The sequence below is a fragment of the Xenopus laevis genome, chromosome 4L, assembly GCF_017654675.1.
Source record: "Xenopus laevis strain J_2021 chromosome 4L, Xenopus_laevis_v10.1, whole genome shotgun sequence".
Lineage (NCBI taxonomy): Eukaryota > Metazoa > Chordata > Amphibia > Anura > Pipidae > Xenopus > Xenopus laevis.
The window spans coordinates 143,179,853-143,199,236 of NC_054377.1; the positions used below are offsets into that span (position 1 = coordinate 143,179,853).

Genomic DNA, 19,384 nt, shown 5'->3' on the forward strand with positions numbered 1-19,384 from the left:
AGTGCCGCAACTGACCAGGTTGCCTAGGGCATCTGGCCAGCCTGGTTCAGTTCTGCCTGTCTCTCTGCATTAGAACAGCCAAAATTCTGGTTTAAAAATCAGAATTTCAATACCAGGATTGGCTTTTTGCCATCCCTGCTGCGAGTTTCTCAACTCAACTTCACTAGTGCAGCACCCCTGCATGTGTATTACAACGACAAGGTTACACAATATGGAATACCTCCTAGCTGTCCCTTTTCGGAGGGACAGTCCCTCTTTTGACAGCTCAACCTGCAGTCCCTCATTTGTACTGGAAAGTCCCTATTTTCTCTGCACTGAACAGCCAGAAAAAGAAACAAAGTTTCTCACGTAATTGGATTTTAGCAGAGAGCCCAGAACAGGTGCAAATAAGATACTTTATAACAAATTTGAGACAAAAAAACAGTTTAGATAAGGAGAAATATTTTCAAACTTTCATAACCTGCCAAATTTTGTAAAAGTAACATGGTAATTAGGGGGTGTGGCCACAGAAAGGGGCGTGATCACAAATTTTTGTTGCGCTACGTGTGGAAAAAAGTTTTGTCCCTCTTTTTACTTCCAAAATGTTGGGAGGAATGTGGAACTATATTGGATTACTTCAGAGCCTGGGTTAAAGGGGTTGTTTGCCTTTTAATTAACTTTTAGTAGGATGTAGAGAGGGATATTCTGAGATAATTTCCATTTGGTTTTCATTTTTTATTCTTTGTGGCTTTTCAGTTATTTAACTTTTTATTCAGCAGCTCTGCAATTTGCAATAATTTCTGCAGCCCCAAGCAGAGGTCAAGAAATCCCCTCCGTTGCTGATTATGAGCGCTAGACCTCACAGACAAATCACTACAAAGCTATAATAACAAATGACTCAGCGACACCATTGGAAAGTGGGGTTTTTACTGTTGCCCGTCATCACGTGACTAATACAAAGCGATTCCCGTAGCAACAACAACCTTAATGGCTGTGCCGGCGCGGCCCCGCCCACCCCATTCGTCCCAGTGCATTGTGGGAGGAGAAAGAGGCTGGGACGAATATGGCGGATGCTGAAGAGCCGTGAGTATCTGTGTGTGTCACCAGTAGATTGGGGACCTTCTCTCTCTCTGCTCTTTTCTCCGTCTCTGTGTGACAGGCCAGGAGGGTGGCCCTCAATACCCTTCTTTTATTCTCTCTCTCTCTTTTTAGGGAGAAGAAAAGAAGGCGGATAGAAGAGCTCCCTGACGAGTTAGTGCTGGTGGGACAGGGCTGTGTGGTGTTTAGTGGGACACGGAACTGAGCTGCACCTGGAGACGAGAGCACTTTATATATTTATATATTTATAGGGCTGCTGGGATTCTACTTGCCCCCTTTAGACAATAGGAGTGGCATCCAGCAGATATATAGTGGTATCAAACATGTACAGTCTCTGCTGGCTGCCAGTAAGGCTTGCAATTCCACTTGAGAGCGAAGGGGTTAATTAGACTGTCAGCTGTGGGTAGTTTAAGTTATAAATTCCAGGGGGACATTTATCAACACCGGGCAAATTTACCCTTGGGCAGTAACCCATGGCAACCAATCAGATCGCTGCATTCATTGTTCAACTGTCAGCTGGCTTTAAAAAGATAATCTCTGATGGTTGCTATAGGTAACTGCCCATGGGCAAATTTGCCCAGGGTTGATAAATGAGCCCCAGTTCTGTGTATATATATATATATATATATATATATATATAAATTTATAATTCAGTTCCTTTCCGTCACCTGCCCTAGGCCTGTCATTTTGCAATTAAGGGCGGAGACACGCGAAGATTTGGGGTGATTTAGTCGCCCGGCAACAAATCGCCTCTTCTTTGGGCGACTAATCTTCCTGGAAACGCCTTGCCGGCTAGAATCTAAATCGCCGGCACTCAAACGCTTCGTTTTCTGAAGTCGCCCGAAGTTTCCTCGTGAGGCAATTTCAGGCGACTTTGGAAAACGAAGAGCTCCGAGTGCCATCCCGCCGGCGATTTCGATTATAGCCGACGAGAGGGCTTTTGGGGGGGGGAGATGTCTCGCCCTAAGAAGAGGCAATTTGAATCTAAAGGTTTTTCAGGGGAGATTAGTCACCCGAAGAAGAGGCGATTTGTCGACGGGCGACTAAATCTCCCCGAATCTTAGCGTGTGCCCTTACAGAGCTTTACTCTTTGTATTGTCAGTTCCCCCTGACGTGATAGATGTGGGATTTCAAAAGAATTCTCTGTTTTCATCTATATCAGTCTGATCACATTTAAAAAAAAAAAAAAAAAGTGAATTCAGAGGGGTTCCCCAACCCCCTTCGTTTTAATATCTGCCCTTTCCTATGTCATTGGCCACATCACATATGTACATAATAACCCCCTTTATTTTAAATGCTCCCGGTTTTTGTAAGCAAGGGAAATAATTCGATTTTTCAACACCACTGAAAAGCAATATTTTAGGCAGCCTTGAAGAGATTATTAATAAAACCAAAATATTTTTTTGTTTTTAATTTGTGTTCATGTGTTTTTCTTTCTGCCATTTATTATTCAGTAACGCACACTGTAATGTTTTCTAGTTTCCCTAATGTGCATATCGTTCTACCTCTTATTTGTGTATCCTTAAAGCATTAAAGGTGTAGTTCACCTTTAAATTAACTTTTAGCTTGGTGTAGCTTGGGATATTCTCAGGTGATTTGCAGTTTTGTGGTTTTTAAATTATTTTGGCTTTTTGCTCTACAGCTCTCTGGTTTGGCATTTCAGCAGCTTTTTGGTTGCTAGGGTACACTTTACCCTAGCAATGAGGCAGTTGTTTCAATGAGACACTGGAAAATGAATATACATGTATAAGATCTGTTATCTGTAAACCCGTTATCCAGAAAGCTCAGAATTACGGGAAGGACATCTCCCATAGACTCAATTTGAATCGAATCGAATTTTATTTTCGCTGTAATAATAAAACAGTACCTTGTACTTGATCCAAACTAAGATACAATTACATATATTTATTTAATGTTTAAATGATTTTTTTTAAGTAGACCAAGGTCCAAATTAGTGAAAGATCCCTTATTCGGAAAGCCCTAGATCCAGAGCATTCTGGATAACAGGTCCCATACCTGTATTAGAAATATAAGTAAAACATAATAACCATAACAATAATATTTTAGACTCACAGAAAATTTTTTTGTGGCTGCTTGGGTCAGTGACCCCCATTTGAAAGATCGAGAAAGGCAGTAAAGGAAAGCAAATAATTAGAAATATAATAACGGATAGTTTAAAGGTGAACTATTCCTTTATTCCTGGGAAAAATACTCTTAATAGATTAGAAAGTCTAATAATAGATCTTTAGTTTTGTACTCCACGTATTCATTTCAAAGAGAAAGTAACTTCTCCTTCCAAGATGTCACCAATTATTTTTGTAAGATTTTTATCACTAAGCCTGTGAATCAGATCTGGGTATCATAGAATTATGGCTCTGATAGGGACGTATAGAACTCCCAGGCATGCTTGTTAAAGGGATGGTTCACCTCCACATTAACTTTTAGTATGTTATAGAATGGCCAATTCTACAGCAACTTTCCAATTGGTCTTCATTGTTTATTTTCTATAGTTTTTGAATAATTTGCCTTTCTGTTCTGGCTCTTTCCAGCTTTCAAATGGGGTCACTGACCCTATCTAAAAAAACAAATGCTCTGTAAGGCTACACATTTATTGTTATTATTACTTTTTATTACTCATCTTTCTATTCAGGCCTCTCTTATTCATATTCCAGTCTCTTATTCAAATCAATGCATAGTTGCTAGGGTAATTTGGACCCTAGCTACCAGATGGCTGAAACTGCAAACTGGAGAGCTGTTAAATAAAAATCTAAATAACTCAAAAAACACAAATAATAAAAAATTAAAACCAATTGCAAATCATCTCAGAATATCACTCTCTACTTCATACTAAAAGTTAAATGTGAACACTCCCTTTAGTAAAACTGTTCTAAATAAAGGTCCCATGTATGTGTTTGCTGTTCTTCTGATGTGGTGTAAGTAGAAATAAACCCTTTGTTTTTTCCCTACAGCTTTGCTGGAATCAGCCAGCGAGAATTTATATCTAGTGGTTCAGAGTTGTTTAGGGTAGAGACACGCGCTCAACTAATCGAGGCAACTAATCTCCACAAACTGCCTCCCACAGGCTAGAATATAAATCACCGGCGGGTTTGCAATCGTTGTGCTTCGTTCAGACGTTGCCTCACGAGGAACCTCGGCGACTTCAGAAAACAAAGCGTTCCGAGTGGCATCTCGCCGGCCATTTAGATTCTAGCTGGCGGGAGGCAGTTCGAGGAGATTAGTCACCCCGAAGAGCAACTAAATCTCCCCGAATCTGCTAGTGTGTCTCTGCCCTTAGGCTTAGCCCACACCAGGCGATTCGGGGAGATTTAGTGCATGTCGACTAATCGCCTCTTCTTTGAGGCGTCTAATCTCCCCGAACCGCTTCCTCTTCTCCTGCACCGGCTGTAATGAGAGTCGCCTGCGTTATGACACACGCGACGCTTCGTTTTCCGAAGTTGCTTCTTGAGGAAACTTCGGAAAACGAAGCGTTGCGTGTGTCATAATGCAGGCGACTCTCATTACAGCCGGCGCAGGAGAAGAGGAAGCGGTTCGGGAGATTAGTCGCCTCAAAGAAGAAGCGATTAGTTGTCAGGTCGCTAAATCTCCCCGAATCGCCTGGTGTGGACTAAGCCTTAGATTCATGCTTTGGTTTGTTAGATACTGTGTTTTCCTAATGACAGTTGATAAGCTAAATGTACTGTGTTCTATGCAGAATGGCTGTGGATGGTGGGTGTGGGGAGACTGGAGACTGGGAAGGTCGCTGGAACCATGTAAAGAAGTTCCTCGAGCGATCAGGACCATTTACACACCCTGAGTTCGAGCCAAGCAACGAAGTGAGAAATATTAAAATTACTTTACTGCATTAGAATGATGACTGATGCTGACAGCTGTGTAGCTCTGAGCATGCAAGTAAAATAATATGTACATGTCCATTGTCTAATATAATTGCACAATCTTGCTTATAGGATGACCTGCCGCTCTTATTGTAGAAATGATATGTAATTGTAAGAAACAACTCCAAAATGCGGTTACATCCGTTTATGAACTATACCCCTGAGGAAATGAGAAACAACCAGAATTTGTGAATGTAATCCTTATCTACTGCATTTGTTTCTCCTTAATAACAGTAGTTGAGCAATCTTATATAGAAAATAAAGCACCCACTATTGTAAAATACAAGGATATAACAGGTATGGGATCCATTATTCGGAAACCCGTTATCCAGAAAGCTCCGAATTATGGAATGGCCGTCTCCCATAGACTCCATTTTATCCAAATAATCCAAATTTTTTAAAAATGATTTCCTTTTTCTGTATAATAATAAAACAGTAGCTTGTACATGATCCAAACTAAGTTATAATTAATCCTTATTGGAAACAAAACCAGCCTATTGGGTTTATTTCATGTTTACATGATTTTCTGGTAGACTTAAGGTATGAAGATCCAAATTACGGAAAGATCCGTTATCCGGAAAGTACCAGGTCCTGAGCATTTTGGATACTGTATAAGTTACCGAGGTGTTCCATGACCATATAAATGCCTTGTGTTTTTATACAGGTCGTGGAACTCCGGGGTGATTTTTAATATCCTCATATTTTGCAACAGGGTGTACATTATTTATTATAATACACAAGTTTCAGTGAGTCACGTGACAAATGACATCATTAAGCTCTGTTTATAAGGATATCACATGGCTCTTGTGTATTATAACACTATACAGGTATGGGATCCATTATCTGGAAACCTGTTATCCAAATTACGAAAAAACACCATCATCCATAGATTAAATTTTAACCAAATAATCCAAATTTTTAAAAATTTATTTCCTTTTACAGGAGCTTGGACTTGATCTCAAACTGAGATAAAATGAATCCTTATTGGAAGCAAAACCAGCCTATTGGGTTTATTTAATGTTTACATAATTTTCTAGTAGACTTAAGGTCCGAACATCTAAATTACTGAAAGATCCGCCATCTGGAAAACCCTTGGTCCTGAGCATTCTGGATAATGGGTTCCATACCTGTATATATATGTGTGTGTGTGTATATATATGTGTATATATATATATATATATCAAAACAAAAAAGTCCAGACCAATGTAGTGAAATAGAAGTATTGCTTTATCAGAAACTCTGCAACGTTTCGAAGCTCCCGCTTCTTTATCAAGCAGTATACATCAAAGTGACATCACATCCTATATAAAGGCTATGCCTTAACACACCTGACACGTGAAACAAATCAAATCAAAGCTAATCCAATCAGGATCCTGGAACATATAAATCAGGTTCCACCCATATTATATACATCACATTTTGTGTTATGGCTTTTGAACATCATATCACATATTACAGTTATCATATTACAGCATATGTCATTTCTAAGTATGTAACAATATTGTAACCTCTAGTGGAACTAACTAGCTACATTTAGATGCAATGTGTGTTAAAGACAACATAGTCCCAAACCACACCTATAAGTAACAATGTTATATAAAGGCATGCAGGTCATATTCCCTATTCAGACCCTTGGGATGCAGCGTTTGCAAAGTATGAATCCAGAACTTCTCCCTTTTCTGGAGCTGTAAGAGTCTGTTGCCCCCCCGGCGAGGGGGGGCAACAGACTCTATAACCTGAAATCTCAAGGCTGCTACTGAATGTCGTGCTGTGTGAAAGTGTAGAGGAACTGGCAACTTGAGTACCTCTTTTCTTATCGTGGATTTGTGTTGGCTAATCCTATCTCGGATCGGTTGTATGGTCTCCCCTACGTAGGCCAAGCCACAAGGGCATTTCAGCATATAGACCACATATTCTGAGTCGCATGTATAATGTCCCTGTATCGAAAATGCTGTAATATGATAACTGTAATATGTGATATGATGTTCAAAAGCCATAACACAAAATGTGATGTATATAATATGGGTGGAACCTGATTTATATGTTCCAGGATCCTGATTGGATTAGCTTTGATTTGATTTGTTTCACGTGTCAGGTGTGTTAAGGCATAGCCTTTATATAGGATGTGATGTCACTTTGATGTATACTGCTTGATAAAGAAGCGGGAGCTTCGAAACGTTGCAGAGTTTCTGATAAAGCAATACTTCTATTTCACTACATTGGTCTGGACTTTTTTGTTTTGATATATATTTTGTCCAGGATATGGACTAAGTCCACGACAGGGACACCGCTCCACTCCAGTTTGTACGAATATATATATATATATCTATATCTATATAGTGAATAAAGTACCCCCTCTTGTAAAATAAAAGGATATTATAAGTTACTGAGGAGTTTCATGACCATATAAAAACACGAGGCCGAAGGCCGAGTGTTTTTATACAGGTCATGGAACTCCGAGGTAACTTCTAATATCCTCATATTTTACAACTGGGGGTACTTTATTTATTATAATACACAAATTTCAGTGATGCATGTGACAGAAATGACATCAGAACTCACCGTTTATAAGGATATAATTTACAAGATATTCATGGCTTTTGTGTATATTATATATATATATATATATATATATATATATATATATATGAGAGTTTCCATGTTGCTCATGTGCTTAGACTTTAGTAGAACATAGACATATCATGGGGTCTGTTCATGGCTCTTGTGTGTTGCATCCATTATCTGGAAACCTGTTATCCAGAAAGTTCCAAATTACAAGAACGCCATCGTCCATAGATTAAATTTTAACCAAATAATCCACATTTTTTAAAAAAATATTTCCATTTTCTGTGTAATAATAAAAGAGTAGCTTTTACTTGATCCCAACTAAGATATAATTAATCATTATTGGAAGCAAAACCAGCCTATTGGGTTTATTTAATGTTAACTTGATTTTCTAGTCGACTTAAGGCCTGAACATCCAAAATACTGAAAGATCCGCTATCTGGAAAACCCTGTGTCCCAAGCATTCTGGATAATGGGTCCCATTCCTATATATATATATATATATATATATATATATATATATATATATTATATATATATATATATATATATATATAGTTATGAGAGAGCTTCCATGTTGCTTGTGTGCTTAGACTTCAGTAGAACATAGACAAATCATGGGGCCTGTTGTCGTTCTTATTTTGCCTTGTTCTTCATGAATATGATATTGTTTATTCATTTAATATTTAATGGGAGGGTTTTGCCTTAACAGTATGGCAGCTCTTGTGGGTTTTGATTAAAGAGGTTCATTGTTTTTTCATCTGGTAAAGCCTATTTTAGCCCTTGCTATGTGTTCTAATTGTACAGACGTAAACATTCGCTTTTCCTGCTTCATCTCCCCATCATTATCTTTTGCATCTGATGTTTTGGTTAGAAAAAAAAAAAAGTAGAAACCGTTCTCAAATCTTTCCTAAGCAGAAGAACATCAGAGCAACCTCTTTCTTTCTCCTGACTGATAACTTGGTACTCGAAATAGTCAGAAAATGACCAGCAGGTGGCGCTATTCTAACAATTCATTCATATTAACAGTACATGTATCCAGTGGAGTAACTAGATGCTACTAGGCCCCACAGCAAATTAATTTTAGGGCCCCCAACGTTCCCAGAGGTTGTCCTGTTTTACCAATATATATATTGACATTTCTCATTAATTAGGGCCTCATAGGCCCCCTATACCTCCTGGGCCCCCCTGCTTCCTCTGTAGTTACGCCCCTGCATGTATCCCTTCATATCTTGGAATTAAAAAAAAAAAAAAAAAAAAAAGAAATAATGAATGTACATTGCAAAAGTTCTTAGAATAGCACTCTCATAAATGTTACATTCACTTATTTTAAAGCTGTACTTATCCTTTAAGCTTGCCTACTGTGCTGCGCTGCCCCCAGTGACAGTGGAAGCTGAATGTACATATTTAGAGATGGGGGTCACGAGCAGGGAAAAGAGGAGACTTCAGAAGATGATTTTAGCAGTGTGAATGTAACATTCAGGGAGGGTGAATAGGTTTTGACATTTCATTAAGCAGGGTCAGAGTATTGTTGTATGATGCTGACATACTTTTTTTTTTGTCTTGTTTTTATTTTCTTGTTCGTTACAGTCTCTACAGTTTCTCCTTGAAACCTGTAAAATCCTGGTTGTTGGAGCAGGAGGTTTAGGGTGCGAACTTCTCAAAAATCTGGTAATTAATTTTGCTTTTATTATGTAACGGAATTACATTGTGCTGAAGTTCTATGAATGGTGAGCAACTTTTGCTTTACTACAACAACTAAAATGGGAAGGTAAAGCCTTAAAGGAGAAGGAAAGGTTAAAACTTAGTAAGCTTTATCAGAAAGGTCTATATAAATACACCAATAAACCCTCAAAGTAATGTTGCTCTGAGTCCTCTGTCAAACGAAACACTGCATTTCTTTCCTTCTATTGTGTATTCATGGGCTTCTGTATCAGACTTCCTGTTTTCAGCTTAAACCTCCAGGGCTAGGGCTTGAGCATGCTCAGTTTGCTCCTCTCCCCCTCCCTTATCCCCTCCCTTCTGCAATCTGAGCCCAAAGCTATGAGTGAGCAGGGAGAGACTCAGACAGGAAGTGATGTCACACCAATATAATAATATGGCAGCTGCTATCCTAAGCAAACAGAGATAGTGTCTAGAGCTGTTGCTCAGGTATGGGAAAGCATTCTGCAGAATAAATATAGTGTTATAGCTTGCACTATTATGGATAATCTATTGCCAATAGGGATGGGCCATGGAAATGACGCCCATAGACTTGTATGGCATCGTGCGTCAAAAAAAAAAAGACGCACGTCAAAAAAATTTTGCCGTGCAACAAAAAACTTTAGACACCCATAGACTTTAATGGGCGTCATATCGCCGGCGGCGAATTTTTGATGAAACGGGTCAAATTCGCCCATCCCTAATTGCCAATAAACTGCTTCTGTAGCTTTCCTTCTGCCATAAGAGTTATTAGGGATTCTAGAAGTAGAAAATACTAGCTAATGTGGAAGCCTTGGATATAAATTTGGAAGGAAGGAATATTGAACTCCTTCTTCTGCTGTTTGAAGGTATTACATATTTAATACATTCAGGTAAATTACGTTTCCACCCAACATACACTAGAACATTTATCCCCTTTTGTTAGTAAAAGTAAGATCAGTTAGTTCACAGGGCAAATTTGCAGTGAAGAAACCACAGTTGCAACACCCCTTAGGGGGTTATTTAGCAAAGGTTGAGTTTGTGAGGTTTTTTTTCTACCTCAAATGAACTCACAGCGCAAATGTTTGCTTGTTTATGAAAAAACCCAAATGTAAAAAAATTCAGTTAAATGCAATCAGGGAAAATTTCCAAATACCTCGAATTTATAAGCTAAAAACCTTGAATTTATCAAGTTTTCGAGCACTAGCCACCGTAAAAAACCCGGAAATCATGAAGGCAAAATACATCTTCAAATGGTAGGGACCTCTGCCATTGGCTTTTGCATAACCTCGACAAGTTTTAGCTGGAGTATTTTCGGATTCTGGCTTTTAGGAGCTTCGGGGCATAATTAGTCTCGGGGGAAAAAAAAAATTATTATCCCGAAAAATTTTAGTTTTTCTAGTGAAACTACCCTTGAGAAACTCAAAATTTTCACGAAAACACAACTTGATCTTTGATAAATAACCCCCTATAAATATCAAGGTTTTTTTTCCCTGAAATTCAACTGTTATTATTTATAATCCTTTATATAGCAGGGAAATCTTCCATAGATTACCTCTAGATGTTTGATCATTGATTTCTAAATGTGCTGTCCTTTTGCAAAGTCAATATCTGCCTTTCATAATGAATCTTTTCCTCTTGTATCCCACTCTGCTTCAGCATCTTAGAGTCTGCATGGAATGAATAGCTTACACCGGTGCAATTCAAACATTCAAGAAACAACACGGATTGGTGTCCCTGTGTGTCTATGTAGATATATTGAATCCTTATTTAACCCAAACTATAGGTGGAGGTCTGACCAAGTCAGATGAAAAAGTATTAATATAGTTTGAGAAAAAAGAAACCCCACCAAATAGAAGTTTCTATACCTATACCAAGTCAAATTGAACCGCAAATTGCAAAATCAGGCTAATTAATGATAATAATAATTCATTAATAAAAGTGCTAGTTATTAAGTTAAGTAAAGTGCTAGTGCAGATAAATAAAATGAAATTAATCAGTACCAAAGGCTGATAACAAAATTAATTATTTCTGAGACCAATGGGTATATTACCCCACCAATAAATTCCAGTAATACCCCTTAGTAAATAAATTCATTAATTAATTCATATAAAATGTGATTAAACCAGGTAAGTATAATAAATTAGTATAAGTTACAACAATAAAGTGCGGTGCAATAAATAGGTTAAAAAATGAGACTTGGTAATTAATTAGATGGTTAAAAAGGAATTGGTAAAAGGATGGCCAAAATTCAAAATGGGTTAAAAGGTTATTCGGTCATATTCCAAGATTAGAGTTGTAAGAAATTGGAAAATATAGTGGGTGGAGTTGTCCCAAAAACTAACTGCCTATTTTGTTTCTAAAGCCTGGGACACCACAAAGTCAAGGCAGGACAGGGTAACCGGAGCTGTGGCCTTGTAATTAAATTGCCCTACCACTTAAAAGAGGCTAAATAGCCCTAAAAAACCACAAACTCACGGCCCCTTAGAATGGAAGGAAGATAGAAGAGGTGGTATAGTAAGGAGTTTAGACCAAAATTCCTGCCCCCATAAAGATATCCAGTATATTCCCCTAATGGAATTGTTGTTCAGAATCAATTTCGTTAGAATAAGGAGATCAATTTTCAAACATTGTCAGTAATGATGTGACCTCTGCTTTCTTTAGGCACTCTCTGGCTTTCGGCAGATCCATGTTATAGATATGGATACCATAGATGTTTCTAATTTAAATAGACAGTTTCTGTTCCGGTAAGTGGAAATATCTGTTATGAACGTACAGGTATGGGACCTGTTATCCAGAATGCTCGGGACCTGGGGTTTCCCGGATAACGGATCTTTTCGTAATTTAGATCTTTATACCTTCAGTCTACTAGAAGTAGACATTAAATAAACCCAATAGGCTGGTTTTGCTTCCAATAAGGATTAATTATATCTTAGTTGAGATCAAGTACAAGCTACTGTTTTATTGTTACAGAGAAAAAGGACATTTTTAAAAATTTGGATTATTTGATTATAATGGAGTCTATGGGAGATGATGGCCTTTCCGTAATGCTGAGCTTTCTAGATAATGAATTTCCGGATAACATGCCATATCTGTGTTATTAGAAGCCAGTAACTGCGCAGTGCTGTTTTGCAGTTTCATGTTGGTGCACCCCTTTATATTGTAATTTTGCAGGAATTTCCTTCTATAAAAACAACCCAATCATAATAGCATTGCTATAAAATGACATTGTTTGTGAAACTTGATAATGACATACAGTGGTGTGAAAAACTATTTGCCCCCTTCCTGATTTCTTATTCTTTTGCATGTTTGTCACACAAAATGTTTCTGATCATCAAACACATTTAACTATTAGTCAAAGATAACACAAGTAAACACAAAATGCAGTTTTTAAATGAGGGTTTTTATTATTTAGGGAGAAAAGAAATCCAAACCTGTGTGAAAAAGCAATTGCCCCCTGAACCTAATAACTGGTTGGGCCACCCTTAGCAGCAATAACTGCAATCAAGCGTTTGCGATAACTTGCAACGAGTCTTTTGCAGCGCTCTGGAGGAATTTTGGCCCACTGTTATTTTTTAACAAGGGGGGGCAATCACTTTTTCACACAGGCGCATGTAGATTTGGAGTTTTTTTTCTCCCTTAATAACGTAAACCTTCATTTAAAAACTGCATTTTGTGTTCAATTATGTTATCTTTGACTAATAGTTAACGGTTTTTGATGAGCAGAAACATTTAAATGTGACAAACATGCAAAAGAATAAGAAATCAGGAAGGGGGCAAATAGTTTTTCACACCACTGTATTCTGTGTGCAGCTAACTTAAAATGTTGCACCCTATATTATTTGTTAGGTGGCATTAAACTATACTCCTCAACATGAAGCCATGTTTATTACGTGTGTGCCTTTTAGGCTACTTTAAATGAGACGTATAGCATAAATGAAACCCTCCTAATTGTGTATGCAATAATGTATACTCTATGGTGCTGGTTTTGGCTGTATATTTATATTGTCTTCAAAATTAGCCCCTTTATTTGAGATCCCCATAGATGTTTTCTGGTCCTTGTTTCAAATGAAGGGTGGGTGTGTCCTAACAGCCCTGCCAGAAGCACAGTAGGAGGGGGACAGCCAATCACAGCCCTGCAGTCACACAAGCAAAGACATGCTTCAGTTCCCTATCAGGTCAGCCTAGTTGCTGATTGGTTCCTATCCTAAAGTGCAGTGAGCTGAGTAATACCAGCTCCCCTGCACAGCCTGGGAAAGGAGGCAGCAGGAAGTTGAACAGATGGGCGGGACTAGTTGAGTTTTTGCAGAATTTTTCAGTAAAGTAACCAGAAACACATCTTTTTAAAACACATTCTTTTTTTACATAATATGTCTCCTTTTTAAGTACTAATCTCGCTTGATGACAGTGTATCCCTAACTTAATTGTTACTAGTGAATATTACAACTGTGGTGGAATTTTTTTTTTTTACTTTCTTTTCAGGCCTAAGGATGTTGGAAGGCCTAAAGCAGAGGTTGCAGCAGAATTTATAAACACAAGGATCCCTGATTGCTGTGTCACACCGTATCCTTTTACAATCAGTTCTTAAAAATATATCAGAGCCACCGTCCCTCCCATCTCTTTGCTTTATGCGGATTCTCAGTTTTATTGCATTGCAAGGTTGGTTAGTTGTCTGAGCCCAGCGCTCCAACCCATTTCTGGCTAACATGTTCCCGAAGTGCCCTCAGAAGATAAGAAATTTCTAGCCTTTATCTAATGTTAACATCCCTTGCACCCTGCTTTTTAATAACCTGGAGATTTGTGCACCAAAGGAGAGTGTTGTGCTGGTGATATGGTCACAGTTAAGTAAATCGTTTAAAGCAGGTCACCAGATCTAACCATTCTCATTGGGCTAATGTGAACCTGGTCTGTGCCCCAGCCAAAGACTTCAATTTAAGGGTTGGCCAGTGAAGACCGATTGGGTGAGAACCACTTTGGTCTTATACACATGATAATTGCTTAACAATTTCACCAAGAGAAGAAGCATTAATTATGGGCACCTTATTAATTGCTGTTAGTTAGCTTATAATACCGCAACCCTTAATGATCAATGACTTAAAGGAGAACTAAAGCTTATCTAAAGAAGTAGTAGAAGAAATGTTGTACATTAAGTTTTGGGCTTCTGTACCAGCCCAAAGCAACCACAGCCCTTTAGCAGTAAAGATCTGTGTCTCCAAAGATGCCCCAGTAGCTCCCCATCTTCTTTTCTGCTGATTCACTGCACATGCTCTGTGCTGCTGTCACTTACTGAGCTTAATGACCCACTCACAATATACAGTACACATAGAATAGAAATGTCACAATATAAGGCTGATTAGTAATTAATACAGATAATTACTACATGGCAGCACAGAAACCAGTGCAATTAGCATCAGAATTTAATAATCAGCAAACCTGTAGCATCAGCTTATATTACAGCCAGGGAAGCTCATTTTCTGCTGGATAATTAGTGACGAGCCCTAAGCTTAGCTTCTCAACAGCCAATCAGAGCCCACTGAGCATGTGAGTGTCACAGACACTTTCCAAGATAGTTACCCCCTGTGACAAGTTTGAAGTCCTGGATCATTGCTGCTATTGACAAGCTGAAACTTTAGATATTTTTTAGCAATATTCAATACTAGGATTACTAGAATCGCATTAAAAGGAAAGACTTTAGAGTGGCTTACACTTCACTTTGTGCATTTAAATGTTTACCTAGCATCCCTAGCTGCACTTTTTCTCTGACCTGAGCATAACATAATGTTATATTACTACCATTGCATTCAGCACAATGTAACTTTACTATGCCATCTTCGATTCTTAACCAGACTTATGTTTTCCCTTATCCCTTGTTAATGTCAAATTTAGTGCTTTGTTGTGCACTGGGGGGAGAACCTCCCCATGGGCGACAAAGGGTCTGAAAATACCTTTTTTAATGCAGGAGAATGAGGATCACTTGAATGTAAAACACTTACATGTGGCAATCCATATTCATCGCTAGAAGGCTAATGTTTGAGTTTGCACACTTTCATATTATGGGATCATTTTTATTATACTTTTATACTAAGTCTTTATTATCCATTATTGGGCCTTGATGTCACAGGGTTTCCATGCATGCACCCAAATGCATTTTCATAATGCAGTAGTAGAACTCCCTCCATTTAAATTTTTTTTACCTCCCTTTTAAATGTCTTTTTAATCCTTCACACCCTAAATTTCAAGTCACTTTAAGAAAATACAAGACTTTGACGAAACATTCTACCGAGGTACTGTACACTTTTTACTATACAGTTTTTTGCATAAATAAATATAAGATAAGATATAAATAAAAATGGACTCTAACTTTTTATTTCATGTTTTCTAGAGTTTCATATCATTGTATGTGGTTTGGATTCCATTATTGCAAGGCGATGGCTGAATGGAATGCTGGTAAATCTTGATTCTGCCCTTCTTCTTTGAATTCTAAAAGGGACACTGATTACGAATGAAAAGCCTCCATAATGATGAGTTAAGAATCACAGGCATTTATAAAGGATTTTTTTTTATTTTTATGTTATAATCAGTTTTTAGTGTCTATAGGAAAATATGATCCGTCCTACACAGTAGGAGTTACTGATTCTGCTATGCTTATATATATCCTGCTGGTTGTGATATGTAGGTGTGTGTTTTTTCTAATAATACACCTATTGTCTTCCTCTAGATGTCTCTTCTAAATTATGAAGATGGGGTTTTGCAGCAAAGTACAGTCATCCCCTTAATTGATGGCGGGACAGAGGGCTTTAAAGGAAATTCCAGAGTTATCCTACCAGGAATGACAGCCTGTGTAGAATGTACCCTTGAATTATATCCACCACAGGTATTGGCACTAAAATGTTACAATTTTATTAAAGTGGACCTGTCACCCAGACACAAAAATCTGTATAATAAAAGTCCTTTTCAAATTAAACATGAAATCCAATTTCTATTTTTTATTAAAGCATTCATAGCTGTTGTAAGCTCATTTAAACATCTCAGCTGTCAATCAAATAGTGCCTGCCACTCCTCTATGCCATTGGCATAGAGGCGGGGCAGACATTTACTTTCACTTTCCATTCAGCACTTTCTAGATGTCACTGCTCTCCACACATTCCCCCGTTCTCTTCACCGTTTAATTGTGTAACCAGGGCATTGGGATGGACATCGGGTCCCCCATTTTGGTGCACAAACAAGATTCTGAGATGATACAAGGCTTGTCTTAATAATAATAAGTGTCCACAAAATGGCTGCTGCCTGCTTGCTATAATTATGAATTCCCAGACTGAAGGGAACAAGATTCAAATAATTTATATAGTGTAATTAAAGTTCATTTTGCTTGACTAATGTGATAAAATAGGATTTTGAATAATTTTTTTAGGTGACGGTCCCCTTTAAGCCACTGTCTGACTTGACTTATAAATTGCATTTACTGCAGCGGGCCATTCTCATCAGACCATCTGTAAAGTATTATTATATGAACTTGGCTTTTTGCGGTTATTGGTTATCTTAAAGGGGGACTATCGCAAAAATGAAAGTTTAATATAAGCTTTTTCATGCTGAAGTAAGAAGCTTTCTAAATACAAAAAATTCTGCATTGTTTCTAAAGAAAAGTTTATATTCACTATTCCTTTCTCAGCATCTATTTCTCTTCATTCTGTCTTCATGCAGCAGTTGGGTGTCAGATGAATAATTCAATATATCTTTTGGGTGGGGGCTCCCTTTCCTAGCAGATGTATTAGAGCTCACTCAAATAACCGATTCCAGTACGAAATCTAACAAAATAACTGTCTTTTGCACAATTTCTGCATATAGAGAGACAGGATTTCTGGTGATTTTAATAGAGTGAGCTCTAATACATCTAGGTAAAAAGAGCCCCCATATAAGATATATTGTGTCATTTATCTGACACCCAACTCCTGAATGAGGAGAAACAGATGCTGAGCGAGGAATAGTGAAGATAAACTTGATTATTTCAGAAACGTTACAGAATGTTTAATTGATTGTATTTAGAACATTTCTTATTTCAGTATGCTGGAGCTTATATTAAATTTTCATGTTCGTGATAGTTCCCCTTTAAATATACTGAGCCAGCCCTGACCATAAGACATCGAGGATCAGATCAGTCATTGTAGAATCAGCTGAAGTAAAATTTTATGGACTTGGGATGTAATAACAGGTAAATATTTTGGGCCAGGTGTAATAACCCAAATCAATTTAGCATTTATTGGTGTAAGCTGCTCAACTAATATTATACTGCTCCATTATTTTCAATATTAATTCTGTTTGCAGGTAGGGTTTATGATTCAAGTAAACTGCCATACAGTGTGATGGAATAATTCTGTGTATGACATTCTGTTTCTGTGATGGAGGACCTTTTTTTTATTTGAAATGTGTATATTTCCCTAGTAGACCTATCTCTCATTACTGTGTGGCCATTTATTTAAGATATATATTGATCATCGTGTTCATCTATTGCAGATCAACTTTCCCATGTGTACAATAGCATCCATGCCCAGATTACCAGAGCACTGCATTGAGTATGTTCGGATACTTCAGTGGCCAAAGGAACAGCCATTTGGAGGTATTGTGCCCCATGGAGTCTTTCAGGTTTGGCATAGGACTGGACCACTACAATGAAGCAGTGGTCAGTAATTAGCAATGACACCAAGACACTACCCGAGACATCATGTTGCCTTTATTGTGTTAGCATCGCTGCAATGTGTAGCTATCTTTGGCAATTCATTGAAAATGTTCTGTAAATAAATTCCAGCGAAAGGTGAACAAACAAACAGAGCAGTGTTTTGCAGTCTCTTGTCGCTGTGACATTCAAGCTCATTAAAGGGGACCTGTCACCTGAAAAAATTATTCAAAATCCTATTTTATCACATTAGTCAAGCAAAATAAACTTTAATTACACTGTATAAAGTATTTGAATCTTGTTTCCATCAGTCTGGGAATTCATAACATTATAACAAGCAGGCAGGAGCCATTTTGTGGACACTGTTATTAAGACAAGTCTTGTATCATCTCAAAATCAGCTCAAAATCTTGTTTGTGCACCAGAATGAGGGACCTGATGTTGATTCCAATGCACTGGTTACACAATTAAATGCTAAAGAGAACGGGGGAATGTGGGGAGAGCAGTGATATCTAGTAAGTGTTGAATGGAAAGTGAAAGTAATTGCCTGCCCCGCCTCTATGCCTAGGCATAGAGGAGGGGCAGGCAATATTTGATTGACGGCTGAGATTTTTAAACAAGTTTACAACAGCTATGAATACATTAATAAAAAAAAAAAGAATTTGGATTTCATGTTTAATTTAAAAAGGACTTTTATTATACAGATTTTTATGTCTGGGTGACAGGTCCACTTTAAATAAGTTAAACATTTATATTGGTAATGTGAATTCTGATTTGTTTTTGCTTATAGAGGGTGTGCAGTTAGATGGAGATGACCCTGAACACATACAGTGGATATTTACAAATTCATTGGAGAGGGCAAAACAGTTCAACATTCGAGGCATCACCTACAGACTTACTCAAGGTATATGTCTGCTGCAGCAAATCAGTATTTGTTTTTATTGTAACCATTCATCACAACGTATCTGATATTGCAGTTGTGGGAAAAATAGATTTTGTTAACTGCTCCAGAACAACAAAACTTCAGTAGTTGCAATTTTACATCAGTGCACACTAAGGTAAAAAAAACACAAAAAAAAAACCCTGAAGGTATATAAATCTGTTTAAAATGATAGGCACGCCAGTATGGGTTTGAATTGAAAAATCTACTTCAATCCACTTGAGAGTTCTCAAGGATTCTGGAGAATTGGGAGTTCCTCACTGTTGCTAAAAATCATGAAGGTTTCTTGATTTTCAATCAAATTGCCCTTTAAGTTGAAATACTCCAGCAACCTTCTACTTCCAGAGACCACAAAGACAGAAATTAAAAGAATCTATAATTTGGGGGTAAAAATCTTAATGATCATAAAAAGCTTTAAGATTTAAAATGTATCTGATACCCTTGTTTTTAACAAAAAGTGTGAATTTTTTTTAGATTATCTTTCAGTTAATTATATATTCCTGTTCTAGTCTGTATTTCAGGTTGGAATTATTCAGTAATCTTAATTCCAATCATTTTG

The 19,384-nt window shown here is 37.6% G+C and overlaps 1 protein-coding gene across 3 annotated transcripts in view; it reads left to right on the plus strand.

Annotated features, from left to right (window-relative positions):
* The first annotated feature begins 919 nt into the window (after window positions 1-919).
* The window catches only part of uba3.L (ubiquitin like modifier activating enzyme 3 L homeolog), a 41,224-nt gene continuing 22,759 nt past the window's right edge, over window positions 920-19,384 (plus strand). For 2 of the 3 annotated variants that reach the window (XR_001935411.2, XM_018259201.2), the window contains exons 1-11: window positions 960-1,062; window positions 1,192-1,230; window positions 4,790-4,910; window positions 9,126-9,206; window positions 11,880-11,962; window positions 13,698-13,778; window positions 15,456-15,499; window positions 15,598-15,662; window positions 15,934-16,089; window positions 17,727-17,829; window positions 18,676-18,789. Coding sequence is in view for 2 of the 3 variants with exons in the window: in XM_018259201.2 (XP_018114690.1) it covers window positions 1,043-1,062; window positions 1,192-1,230; window positions 4,790-4,910; window positions 9,126-9,206; window positions 11,880-11,962; window positions 13,698-13,778; window positions 15,456-15,499; window positions 15,598-15,662; window positions 15,934-16,089; window positions 17,727-17,829; window positions 18,676-18,789 (907 nt within the window). In the remaining variant the exon portion in view is untranslated. Of the gene's footprint in view, window positions 1,063-1,191; window positions 1,231-4,789; window positions 4,911-9,125; window positions 9,207-11,879; window positions 11,963-13,697; window positions 13,779-15,455; window positions 15,500-15,597; window positions 15,663-15,933; window positions 16,090-17,726; window positions 17,830-18,675; window positions 18,790-19,384 lie in introns of all 3 variants that reach the window. The other variant, XM_018259202.2, reaches the window with a different exon arrangement.